Consider the following 13,807-nt stretch of genomic DNA (forward strand, 5'->3'; position numbering starts at 1 on the left):
TCCATACCTCCAGAGGCAGAGGCAGGCAGATCCCTGTGAGATCAAGGCCAGCCTGGTCTGCATAGGAAGTTCCAGGCCAGCAGGAGCTAGCTACAGGGAGACCCTATCCCAAAACAAAACAAATCAAAGAAAAACAAAACAAAACAAAAATAATTTATGGGGCTGGAGAGATGGCTCAGCAGTTAAGACCACTGGCAGCTCTTGCAGAGGACCTGGGTTCGGTTCTGTTCCCAGCACCCGAATGGTGGCTAACAACTGTTCATAACTGCAGTTCCAGGGGCTCCAACGCCCTCTTCTGACCACTTCGGACATTGCACAACACAGGTGCACTTATATTCATGAAGCCAATACACAACTAATAAATAAATAAATAACAAATTTTTTTAAAAAAAGAGTACTCTCCAGCAAAAAAACAATATGTTTATAAATACAATAAGAAAAGGAAATGCCTTGATACAAATTATCCTCAGGAACCAATGGTCTTTGGAAATTTCACAACTTTAATGTCAGAATAGTACTTAAATAATTTGCATGAAGAAATAAATATGATTTTTGGAAAATACTTAGGTTGTTTCAACCAAATTATTGATAATTTAGAATAGTTAAAATCCTTATAAAGATAAAACATTTTCCACATATGTATTAAATCTATCCATGTAGCTGGGTTTTACCAATGCAAGCACTTTTTACAGTACCTAATTCTTCCTCCATTGTGGCTCCTTTATTTTGTGAGCCCGAAACTCCCAAGACTCTGTTGAACAGTATGGAAAAGGCACTACCCCAGACACCTAAAACAAAAGAGAAATGGAGAACACCTTAAAATGCTCCTACATTTAAAACAGTCAAACAAAAGACTGATAGCCTTTGATCACTTACCCATTAAGAAATGCAAAGGGTTTTCTTCATATTTTTTTACAACTGTTCCCATAAAAAATTTGCTTCCAAATAAGTCAGGAGCCATGAAAGTACCATATTTAGCCATGCCAATTTCATATGGACTAAATTCAACCCAATCTGAAAGCATTTAGAAATAAGATACAACATTAACAGGAAAATGACATAGACACAAGCAGTTAATAATGACTTTAATAATACCATGATTGATTTAATTTTATTAAGTTATTGAGTAAAAACATTAACCAATGCCTTTTATGTATGCGGCACTGTGTAGTGGTTGAGGAAGAAAAACTTACAGATGAAAAACACAGCATAATATAAAAAGATCCTTCAAACTGGCACAAAATGAATTCCTTTTCTATTAAAAAAAAACAGACATCTTTTGTAAAGCCCACCTTAATTCTAAAAAATGTAAAACTGAAAACTTCTGAGGCATGAACTCCATGGAGACAGAAGAAATTAAACTCTTCCTGACAAAGCATGCCATCAACGAAAATGGGAAGGAATTTTTTTTTGACATTTTCTGTACCCTTACTTAATTTTTCTATTAATCATTGATTCTCACTTCCCAAATCATAATGCAAATATTATTCTGATGCGTTAGGGATGGATGCACAGTGATGAGAACAATAAGGTCCATGCAAGGGACAAGAACAGAGCTCTGGAGAGGGCCTGCTATCAAGTCCACACCGTGGCTCACTAACTTTGCTCACAGCTTCAATATATTACCTATCTTTTCCAGATCTTAGTTCCCTAATCTTTAAAATGTGAATAAAATCAGTAGGTGGTTTGTAAGGTTAGAGTTCTTAAGAATTGTAGGGGGCAGAGGGGAAGGCATGACACATTCTAATAGCTCAGTGGACAGCAGCTATTTTTATGTTTGTGATAGTCCCATGGCACCACTCACTCTAATACTGATCTATGATCTTAGCAAAACCAAAAAGAAAGTCTGGGCTCTGACTCTCACTTTCCCTATGTGCAATTCCTTTAGGCTTCCTTTCTTAACACTGCCCTATGACACAATTCTTTTTTATTATTTTTTTACATATTTATTTTTTATGCATATGAGTATATTGCCTGCATTTATGTAGGTGCACCTGTGTTGTGCAATGCCTTCGCAGGTCAGAAGAGGGCATCAGAGCCCCTTGAACTGAAGGTATGGACAGCTGTTAGCTGCCACGTGGATGCTGGGAATCGAACCCAGGTCCTCTGCAACAACAGCCCAGTGTTCTTAATTGCTGAGCCATCTCTCCAGCCCCTTATGGCACCATTCTTACTTTCACTCTTATAATTGCCTTTCTTAATATAATAGCTGAAAGATCAAGTGCCATAGGTTTTATCATTAGACATGTTTAGATATGTCACTTATGCATCAGGCCATCATGACCCTCCTGCAGTCCATACCTTCTCACTGGATTTCTATGACTTCTTAAAATGCCTCTCCTCAGCCCCCCACCCCACCACCTCCTCCTCCTCTCTCCTCCCTACCCTCTTTCCCACAGGCAGAATAAACTTTGGAACACAGAGCACCAATGTCAGTTGAAAGCCTTTCAATGTCTTTTCCTTACACAGAGAATCGAAAGACAGCCTAACCCCATATGCCTGCTCCTCCAAACAATCTGTCACATTTTCTGTTGCATTTCTTATTATTCCACCCTACCACACAGGCCCTTTTGCCATTCCTCAGACATCAAGGTCATTTCCACATCAGTGTCATACTCCCTATTCCCTTTTGCTGTTCCATGATTTCTCTTAATCTTTAGTTTGGGGTCATTGTTGAGGATTCTCTATAAAGTCCCACTTCATGTACCCACTTCTCAACCCAAAACCCTCTGCCGACCTATTTTGCTCATTATTTTTTTCTTTCTGAAATGATAATTTGTCCCAAATGTCTAATTTAACATCCAAAGCACAAATAATGACAAAATCCACAAGCATTTGTGATTCATTTGGTGGTGAAACATGATCTGAAGCTCCTTTAGCCTTGAAATGTGAGGCAGAGGCACTCCTCAAGTTTATTTGTCCCAGTCAATAGAATATTGACATCATCTATTGGTGAAATATCAGACGTTTGGTTAGAAGACTCCACAGGGATATTCAGTAATGTAAATAAGAATACATTTTAGCTTTACAGTCTAAAATATTTTAATATCCAAAACACCTGTTGTCAAAGTTTTAGAAAAGGAATTTTAGCCTTACTTAAGGCTAGAGAAGAACATTTTCCCTTCAAGAAGGAAGTTGTGAAATTACTGTTGTGATGAGATAGCATGGTTCATTCGACTCTAAACTAATGGCACATCTAAGCTCCATCAGAAAGGCATCTGCTGTGGAATGTTTTATGTGGAGTCGGTAAGACATGACTAGCAATGAATCAGAGGCTAGTCGGAAAATTCCTGTATCAGTACTATAATTTCCTATCTCCAAATTTTATAGCCCTGTCTCAGGAACTAAAATGAAATTTCCTCTCCCCTATGTTCCTTCCTATTGATCCTTGCTTAATTACTACTGTAGGTTTACACACTGTAATTACAGAACATTTTCAAAAGCTCAGATTTACCTTGTCCCTTCACTGAAGACCTCCTCATGTTACCCAGCTACTGACTCATACATTGCAACTTCAACCTTTCTCTTGCATCTCCATCTGCTCATTCCCAACTTCCTGTTGAGCACTAGACTCAGATGTTCCATCATCACCTCCCACTATCCTTGCCTGAGTTAAAATCATCACTCCCCTCCTCTCCATCTTAACTATTTTGGTAAACTACACTATCACAGCCCAGATAATTGTTTGTTTTTGTTTGTTTGTTTCTGAAACCTCTCTTTTACTCCCTGTAATCTGTCATTACATCCCACTGGCCTTTCACATCCATCCATTCTTTCCTTTCTTTAATCCCAGGACTACAAAATGGTGACATTTTCTACCAGTTTCTTTCCTTTCCAGCCTCTCTCCATTGCTACTAAAGGACAGTTTTCGAAAATACGACCCAGTAATTTAATTTCTCAGCTCTCAAGCATTAAATATTTCCCATTATCATAAAAATCAAAGACATCTGGAAATCAAATCTTTTCAAAATTTAGCACAAAGTTTTCCCTAAATGCACACCTATTCTTCATCAATATGTGCACAAGTCCTGGAGTTCTTTTCAGTGATTTCTGAGAACAAAACTTTGGCTCTCTTCTAAACATTTTTTTCATAATTTTCATGCTGTTCCTACCCAAAGATGCCAGTTTACCTTCCAAGTTGAACTTGAATTCAAGCTAAATCACCCTGTAAAGTTTTCTATGGCTGTGCTAAAAGCTCTTTAATTTATTGTTCCATGACACATTTACACACCTTAGCTGATAGTTATATTCTAGAATACATTATTCATTTTTCCAGGTTTTACTTTTGTATCTTCAATGAGTTTATAATTTGGGGGTAAGAAATTCAAGGTGTTTTACTCCTGTGGTTTCTGTCATAGAAACTGGCATAAATCCAGGCATATATCTATAACCCTAACAACCGAGAAAGTTGTGGCAGATGACCTTGGCTATGTAACAAGACCCTGTCTCAAAATAACTAAGTGAATGAATGAATAAATAATAAAGTATTCTGATGCTGAGTCTATATTTGCTCGGGAAATGCAATTTATTTACTGTTGGAAAATCTTAAATGCAGTTTTAAATCTCAGTAATGTAACAAACTGAAGAAGTCAGAATATTTAATGGTTTAAACACTAATGTTCATTTGTTGAAAATTTTCCAAAGGAAAAAACATCTGAAGTTATTCCAAGAGGGAAGAAAAACATTCTCTGGTATTTAGAAAGCAAAGTTACTGATAAAACTTCTGTTAAGCTAGTTGGGTCCTTTGATACTTTAAAATATAATATATTTCTACTTTTTTCCCTTCTGAAATGCCATTTTCAAGCAATAAAATACAGACATGTTTCTATTATCTTTTACTTTTCTAATAACTCAAGTAAAACTACTTGACCACTTATGACATGCATCATAGAATGCCTTATCTGGGTACAAAATCCCCATAACTAATGGTAGACACAACTTGGCCTTCCCTATCACAGAGACAGCGGTGAAGGTTAATGGTGGGTAGTATCTCAGAGGCAAATTCCAGGATGTGAGTCTTTAGGTTCACATCCTACAACTGAGGATAAAACAATCTTTTTTTAAAAAAAAATTCTAGAGGAATCCAGCCCATTAGCCTCCAAACATTGCTTCTTCTTTATTTATTTTAGTTAATTTTTCCTTTAGCAATGGCTAACAACTAAAAGTTCAGAATAAGCACTTGCCTATGTAGAAAGGTCATGACAAATGCAAAAAATAAAATAAAATAATTATGCCTCCATAATATTAATCCTTATGCATAAATCAAGAATTGCCGTTATATCTCCACAAGATAAAGCTCATGGTTAATATTTTTAAAAAAACAGTGAGGGAAGCAGTTATCAGAGAGATTAAATGGCATTCCCAAGGGATTTCAACTTTGAAGGCAAGGCTGCCAAATTAAAATCTAGTGTTCTTCTGATCTTATCATAATGCTTCCTGGATGAAGGATGATTCCTTCAGCTATGCAGATTTGACTAGCATACTAGTGCTATTCATTGGTCAGTTCCAAAACTTGTAAGTCTCCCCAAGAGAATAGCTATGGAGAATAGCAGTTTCATCACATACTTATTTTCCTTATATAATAAAGTCTCAAGTCTTCTCTATGGACACCACTCTGGTCAAAGCCATGATCCCAGTGCTGCTGGGCAGGCCATGTTTACCATGGATTCCTGCTCTATGACTCCCTTCCACTCCTGACAGTCGAACAGTTAACTTCTCTTTTCTTATACAAAATCCTATTAAGCTGAAAGATCTTAATGACCTTATTTTTTTCACACAACTTTCACGAGGCAATGTGAATTGTTAAAATGTCCAGGAGACTTAATTGTGGCTTACCATTGTTTTAAGTCTTTTATATATTTTTCCCATGTATTTGTCAAAACACTGTTCATAGATGAGGGAACTTAAGCTATAAGAGGTTGGCCGCAGTGTACACTAGCATTGCTGTATTCTTTCTCAGCTTTTCTAATATTTACTGAACATTTCCCAAACAAATGATAAACTCTTATAGACAAGAACAATATGTTATAGCAGGGGAACTGGGCTAGGCTCTCCAGCCTGGTGAAACTGCACTGAACAAGGACAGTAACCAGAGAGAGCAGCATGATATTATTAAAAGAACAAAGGATTTACAAGATTAGTTTTAAGCTCTGCTATATACTTTCCATGTGGTGATGTAAAAATCATTTAGTATTTCTGAGATTTTGTTTTTTGACCTTCTGTGAAGCAAAACACTGATAAGAATTCTTGCCTGAGTGTATTCAGTCAAGGAAAAAAGAGAGATTATATTCACATCTATTAATCCATGATTTTCTTTAAGGATATGATGTAAATGAAATTACTTAGATCTATTTTCTTAAAAACAGCAATGCCACTGCATTGTATATGAGTAGTTGCTGGAATTCCACAGGAATATATGTTTCTTCACAGCACCAAAAAACTGAAGCCATAAAAGAAACAAGTGTTTTCCCCTGAAATTTGTTTAAAATCAAGGCATTTTGTCCTTCAGTCACAAGTATAAGCATTGTTTAAAAGCACTAAGCATGCTAAAACAGTCACAAAAAATGGGAAGTTCCATGCCTGCATTTGTCTGTCATTTGCCTTTTACTTCACTAACCTATATGAACAGGTATAAACTAGTTCCACGGAACCTTCTCTACAACCACAAAATCATCTAGCTCAATATTTTCCATATTTTCAACATTTCTTAGATTACAGAAAATGCATGTCTTTTCTCTAGATAACATGACTAGTAACCTCCACTGCAGGTGATATCCTGAGAAACAGATAACATACCAGCAAACATCAGCTCTGACACATCGGGTTTGACGTGGAGGCAGGTAAAAAGAGGCAAAGGGCACCGGGCAGCATTGACTTTTTCCTTCAAACTACTCAAGGTAGTGCTCATTCTCTGTCCACAGAAGAAAGAACAAAATGACTTTAAATACATATAAAAGCTATTTAAAATAGTATGTGTCAGCAAATCACTTGAAAGTTTTATAATAAAAGTAAGTTTTATTACTTCTAGAAATCTCCAGGTCTTGAACAGATGACAAGAGTCAGTTATAGGGAAATAGTTATCTGCATTCTGACACAGCTAAATTTCTATGGACTATGTCTTCATTTAAACTGCAGAATGATTTGGCAGCTATGGAGGTGGAAAATAATTACCCTCTTGAGTCCCTGGTACAGACTGTCCTCTGTCTCCTGTACTTTATCTTCAGTTGAAATATCACCCTGCAGTTATCCAACAAGTCCATTTGTTTCCTATGATCCATTTCCCTTTTTTAGTCTTTCCATGCAAACTTCATTCTTTTTATAGTTTTATTTATTGCTTTTCTTTTTCTTTTATTTATTATTTTAATTTTATGTGTTTGAGTGTTTTGCCTGCATGTATGTAAGTGAACCCATGTCATGCAGTGCCCACAGAGGAACCAAATCCCCTGGAACTGGAATTAGGATGGCTGTTAGCTACCATGTGGGCACTGGGAACTGAACCCAGGTCCTCTACAAAAGCAACCACTGCTCTTAACCACTGAGTCATCCCTCCAGTCCCAGTTTTATTTATTTTAATTATGTGTATGTGTATGTGTCTGTGTGTAGGTGTGTGCATGTGAGTGCAGGTCCCTAACGAGGCCAAAGTATTGGATCCCCCTGAAGATGGAATGATAGGTGGTTGTGAGCCGCAGGATATGGGTGCTGAGGATTGAACTCTTTTCCTCTCCAAGAGCAGGATACACTGAAACGACTGAGCTCTCTCTCTTTTTAGTCTTTCAGCCATCTTCTACTTTTAGTAGTATTGCATTAACCTCTCATCCAAAGAGATTACCATTTTACCGTTTTTGAAGGGAATGGGCAGTGAAAATGTGACCTTTCAAGAGAAAAGGAATATAAAATCTCTTCTCCACACATCGAAACTGACAATAGTTGAAGTAAATTGACAAACATTGGTTTGAAGTACAGAATTACAATATCTTTCAGGGAGAATGTACTCAGGCAGGATACATTGTTGAGGAAATAAGTTGAACTAAGGAGTTTCTGTACAATGTCCCATCTGCTTCCATGTCAGACATCATACATTGCTTTAATTAAAAGGATTACAGATTGAGCCATGGCTTACATTTTGAATTAGTGTTTCTCCTATTAACATCCCAAAGATGTCAGTAAAGGTAACAGGTTGGCCAGAGCTTTTCTTCTTCCATAAAGACTCAACATATCTTTTAATTTTTTGTGGTGTGAGAAGTAAGAGTGGGTTGTGGCTAACATTTTTCATTAGCTCTTCATTAATCTCTTCTGGTCCTTTCTCTGGAAAATCGGGATGAGAATATAAGGTAGACATGTACCTGTAAGCAAATCAAAACATAGTAAAGATAAATGACATTCCACAGGAGTCTCCAAAGACATGAGGAACTCTCCACCACAAGGTAGAGAATACTAGAAACATTTGATTAACTTATCTATATAATTGAAGGCATTAGTTTATTTAGGGAACGAGTATGCATTTTCTGTAGAGGAGACCAAAGGAGAAAAACAAATGAGATTTCTCACAGTTGACAAGAAAGACTCACAGCCCACTAGTCTGCCAGGAATGATCATCCTTATCAGATACTTGTTAGACACTGATGACAACACTTATGAATCATGTGGAAGGTGACTTGTCTGGATGCATCTCACTTTCTGTGATGATAATCTGCATGGAGAAATTGTACTATCCAACTACTGTGGATACGTGGCATTCGTGATGAGTGCTTTCTTTCCTTTCTTTCCTTTCTTCTCCTCTCTTTTCTTTCCTTTTCCTACATTTTCTTTCTTTTTAAAACTGTGCATTGGCCAACTACTGAAAATCCCAAACTTTGCCCAAGGCAGAACTCAGAATTCCTAAAAATAGGAATTTGAAAGGAAAAATCGTAGAGAAGAATGAGGTCTTCATGTTAAATGGAGCCTGCTGGTCAGCAGATATTTGGCCACTTCTGGTGATACTAAAAGTCACCACGAGCCTTACTGACCTCCCTCCAGGAACACAAATCTCTAGTACTGAAGATCCTGTACTGAGCACTATATCTTTACTTATAAAGAAATAGTCTTCATTAATAAATCATAACCCAGTTCAGGAAAATAACTTCATTTACTGTCATTTTCAGTTTTGATGGCTAATCTGGCATGCACAAGGACAGCTTTCTGCACTGACAGAACAAAATACAATGAAAAGTACAAATTACCATTCCATCCAACCAAATCTAAAAATCAGCATGTTTTAATCTACAGGCCTATTATACTGATATAGTGTCTCTTCCAGTTCTTATTGAGATCTGCTTTACTTTAAACACAGTGCTGGTTAAATGTTCTTAAGTTGTCATAAAGATTCACAATGGGTTCCAAATATTCTCCTTTGGAGGAGAGGAAAGAAAGAATTGGTAAGTTTAAATAACAGACTCATATACTCAATAACAGAACTAGAATTTAAAATGTGTCTTATCTTCTGGTAATTTTTATTAATTTTGGAGTTTTTTACATTTATTTTTATTTTATGTGTTATGAGTGTTTTGCATACATGTAAGTGAACCATGTACATGCAATGCCAACAAAGGTCAGAAGAGGGCATCAGATCCCCTGGAACTGGAGTTACAATGATTGTTGGTTGCCACCATGGGTGCTGGAAACCCAACCCTGGACTTCTTCAAGAGCAGCCATTGCTCTTAATCACAGAGTCATCTCTCCAGCCCTGGTTTTGTTTTTTGAGACAGTGTCTTACTATGTTGCCTAGATTAGCCTTGAACTCATGATTCTTCTGCCACAACCTCTCTGGTGTACACTTTTAATCTATTTATAAGATTTTAGATCTTACTGACTAAATTATTCTTTCTTCATAATAAATTAGCATTTCTTGTTGGATTCAGAGTCTCCTGTAAGCACATTGAGAAAAATTATGTTTAAAAAAATGATAAGCTAATAATGAGGATTCAAAGACACCAAGAGAAAAAAGTGCTCAACAACAAAAAAGAAAAACTTCTTAAAAGATTTTGGTAATATAAATTGAATTTGTAACTGTATCCACAGCATATGGTACAGATAAGTCATCTAGACTTACTCTGAACTCTGGTATGCTACAATTACTAAATAGTTATAACAGTACAGCCTAGAAAATTTGAAAGACACAATGCCCATCCACTCACATGATTATTCAAAAATGTATAACATAATTCACTCACATCAACAAAGATCTGATTTTTTTATAATCACACAAGTTTTAATAAATGTGTATGATGCTATAATGGTTTATATTTAAGGACATCATAAAAATTGGAAAATAAAATGTCCTTTTGAGACTCTAAGATGCTCAGCTCTGAAAATATTCAGTATATAGCTTACTTTTTATGAGAGCACTAAGAAGAAATTCTTCACTTTATTACCAAGAATAGTTGAGGATTTACCTCAGTGGTAGACTATTTTTGCCTGGTATGTATGAGGTCCTGAGTTCAAACCAAAGAAAAAAATCATCACATACTACCAAGACTAATTCTACTCCCACAAAACTACCTGTAACTTGCTAAAATGTGTACTATATAACTTCACATATTTTGCCTGTTCTATATTTAATTTTATTTTATTGAATTTTTGTGATTTTCGTACAATATAATTTAATGATATTTAGAGTCTCTCCCCTATTCCATCCTCTCCTTACTGCCCCCACTCAATTTATTTATTATATCTATCTATCTATCATCTATCATCTATCTACCTAAGAAGGTCTATAGAGTCTAATTTATGTCTCCAGTGTCCTTCAGTGTGCGTCAACCCACTGGAACCTAGCTGACCTATCAAGAGTCCCTTATTTGAAAGAGACTATCTCTTCCCCTTCCAGCAGCCATCGGATGCCAAAATTTCCTTAGATCGTGTTGAGGTTTCTTACCCATTTCCCCATGTCTATGCTAGGATATTTTCTGGTTTGAACTTTCATGGGACTTGTACATACTGTCACCACTACTGTTGAGATCATATGAATAACTGACCACCCATCTGGAAAACTCTGTTTCCTTGTAGTCATCCACCACCTCTGGCTCTTACAATCTTTCCATCCCCTCTTCCAAAATGTTGCCTGAGCCTTGGACAGCAGAAGTTTGATATGTGTGTCCTATTCAAGGATAAGCACTCTGCAGCTTCTTGTTCTCTACACATTGGCCAGTTGTGAGTTTCTGTGTTAATCACCATCTGCTACATAAAGAAATTTCTCTGAATTCTAGAAATTTTAGTTCTAAATTTGTGTCACATGCCCACAAAGGCTATACTATATAGCATGCATTTTCTTACTTCAAACTATGGTTTTTCTCCTTCCATTCATTTCCATATGTAATGTATGCAATTCAATTTTATTTTATAACAAGAAACATTAAATCTTTTTCTGAATGAGGCAGTATAAATACGAGGAAATAAAGCAATGACTTCATGTCAGAAACCAATTGAATCACAGAATGATTTTGTTTAAAGCCAAGTGTAAAGGATTTGATATGATCTTTCTGTATTGGAAGATGTCGTTAGAATCTCAGACTTTGTCATGATCAGAGGTGTACCTCTTTTCAAGAAAACAAAATGCATGTAGATGTCAGCCCAATGCTCCCTTCTTATCCCATGGAGAAATAGTTACCATCTGCTTCTACTCTTTGATAGATCAACTCATCCAATTGCATTCTAGCTCTACCTTTCCTTCCTTCTCAGGAAGTAGCTGGCTTGGGAATTTAAGCCTCAGTCTTAAAAAAAAAAAAAAAAAAAAAAAAAACCACAAAAACCTAGAATACCTCAGCCATTGGCACCGAGTCTTTATTGTTCAACACTTATGAACGCATATTCCTTACAATTCACAAGGGTGAGTTGGACATCCTTTCCATGATGTAATTGTGGCTGCGTTAGGACTTAGATTTTGGTTTTAATGATAGCTAAGAATAGAATATTAGACAACTAATCATCTATGCAGCTCTTCTAGATTAAACAGCTTTATTTGTTACCTTGGTTGTACGAGAACAGGATTCATATATAACTGAATTTATGGATCTAAGACTACTGAAGCCCTCACATATCACCACAACTTATAACTTCACAATTAGGCCTTAATTTTGATTCCCAATGATGTAATCAAGTTTCTAAAACTGAGTGTCATAAAAATAAATATCATAATCTCTAACTATAAAACACAAATAACTAGTGAGTATAAAAGTGTTTCATATATATATATATATATACACATATATATACCAATTTGTGAATCTATATTTATCTACAATTTTCAATTTATTTACATGATAGAATACCGCATTCTTTCTAAATATATTTAAATGCAAAATTTTCAGACCTATACCATGGCAGAGAAAACAAATTCTATTCCATCTTAATTTCAAGTCATACACCCCACATTTTAAAACATTAGAGACTCTATCCCTAAGACTTGCTGAATTAGAATCCTTGAGTATATACAATTAGAATTTTTATACTTAAAAATATGCCAAAGTGATTCTCATTCTCAAATGAGATTTGGTATGACTTGAAAAGAGCCTCCACTTTGTTCCAGGAATTCTCAATGCTATTATTTGCAAGTTTTCATTCTCAAATTTTATTTTAGACTATTCAACAAAATAGCACTACTCTACGTAGACAGAAAGATACTTTTATTTCCCTTTAAAGGGAAATTTCACACAAAGACAATAATTAATATCAAATTATCCCTTACGATACTATAAGATAACAGTTTTTTCCAAGAAAGAGAGCTGTGCTAAAAGCCTAGGCAGGTGAGCACAGAATCATTATCATGGCTTTCCCAATTCACTCATGCCAAGTCTCCAAGTTGGCTAACGCTTGTATTTAATGAGTCACAAGTATCATCCAAAAATAATTTCAAAAATAATTACCATAAAGGCAGCTAGAGTTATAAGAGAAGCTTTGCCCTACCTAAAATTCTATTTTGTGATCACAGTAAACTGTCTGGGAGGTCCAGGTTTTCTCCAGATATTTTCATATTATTTCATTTATGCCAAATAATGGTCACGTCTCCATAGAATACAAAACCTTACACAACACAGAGTGTAATTTGTTTTTTCAAGCCTTTCCGAATTCCTTCCTTTGAACTTTTTACTTTCACACCTAACCTTCTCAAGCAAGAATTATTGACATGAATCATCCCTGACCCTTCTTGTAGCTCAGGAAATGCTGCCTCTGTCCACAGTTCACACTTTCTCTTGAGCTCTCTAGTTGGAAAATGTCTCTGCCTGAATCTATCTTATCTATGGCCTTTGCTTCCTTATCTTCCATCTATCCCTTAGACATCTCCAGAGATATCTGAGCCTCTAATATTCAGGAAACAAAACAAGTGAGCCCTACAGTCTCTTTAAACAATGACTGTTTGTTGTTTCCCTTTCTGATCAAACTTCCTGAAATACTATACAGTTTTTTCAGGGTTCATATTCTCATTTTTTAACTTTTGTCCTCAATTCACAACCCTTGCCCTCTGGGACTCATCATGGACTTGACTCTCCTTTCTGAAGTCTTTTTTTTTGTGAGTGGAATCTATTAGAGAGTCCTCCTCATCCTTTTCCTCTTCCTCCTCCTCCTCCTCCCTCCTCCTTCTCCTTTATTGTATTTTGGAATGTTAAGGACTCCACAAATTAAACTCTTAGTTACAATAACTGATGTGGTAAAAGTTTGTAGAAATACTAAAGAAGGTTCTATAGAAGTAATAGAGCCAAAGGGAGCCATGGAGAAGTGCTAACATTAAGCAGCCAAATGGTGTAAGTAGTGGAGGAGAGAGCAACCACAAAAGATG

The 13,807-nt window shown here is 36.1% G+C and overlaps 1 protein-coding gene across 1 annotated transcript in view; it reads right to left on the reverse strand.

The window, feature by feature from the left end:
- Positions 1-13,807, reverse strand: part of Pla2g4a (phospholipase A2 group IVA) — a 177,277-nt gene that overhangs the window by 40,512 nt on the left and 122,958 nt on the right. Inside the window, exons 9-12 of the mRNA XM_008824261.2 lie at positions 8,120-8,342; positions 6,796-6,910; positions 877-1,014; positions 696-788 (exon numbers count right to left, since the gene is read on the reverse strand). Of these exons, the coding sequence (XP_008822483.1) occupies positions 696-788; positions 877-1,014; positions 6,796-6,910; positions 8,120-8,342 (569 nt within the window). The remainder of the gene's footprint in view (positions 1-695; positions 789-876; positions 1,015-6,795; positions 6,911-8,119; positions 8,343-13,807) is intronic.

Source organism: Nannospalax galili, unplaced genomic scaffold (assembly GCF_000622305.1).
Source record: "Nannospalax galili isolate Female #2095 unplaced genomic scaffold, S.galili_v1.0 scaffold227, whole genome shotgun sequence".
NCBI classification, from domain to species: Eukaryota; Metazoa; Chordata; class Mammalia; order Rodentia; family Spalacidae; genus Nannospalax; species Nannospalax galili.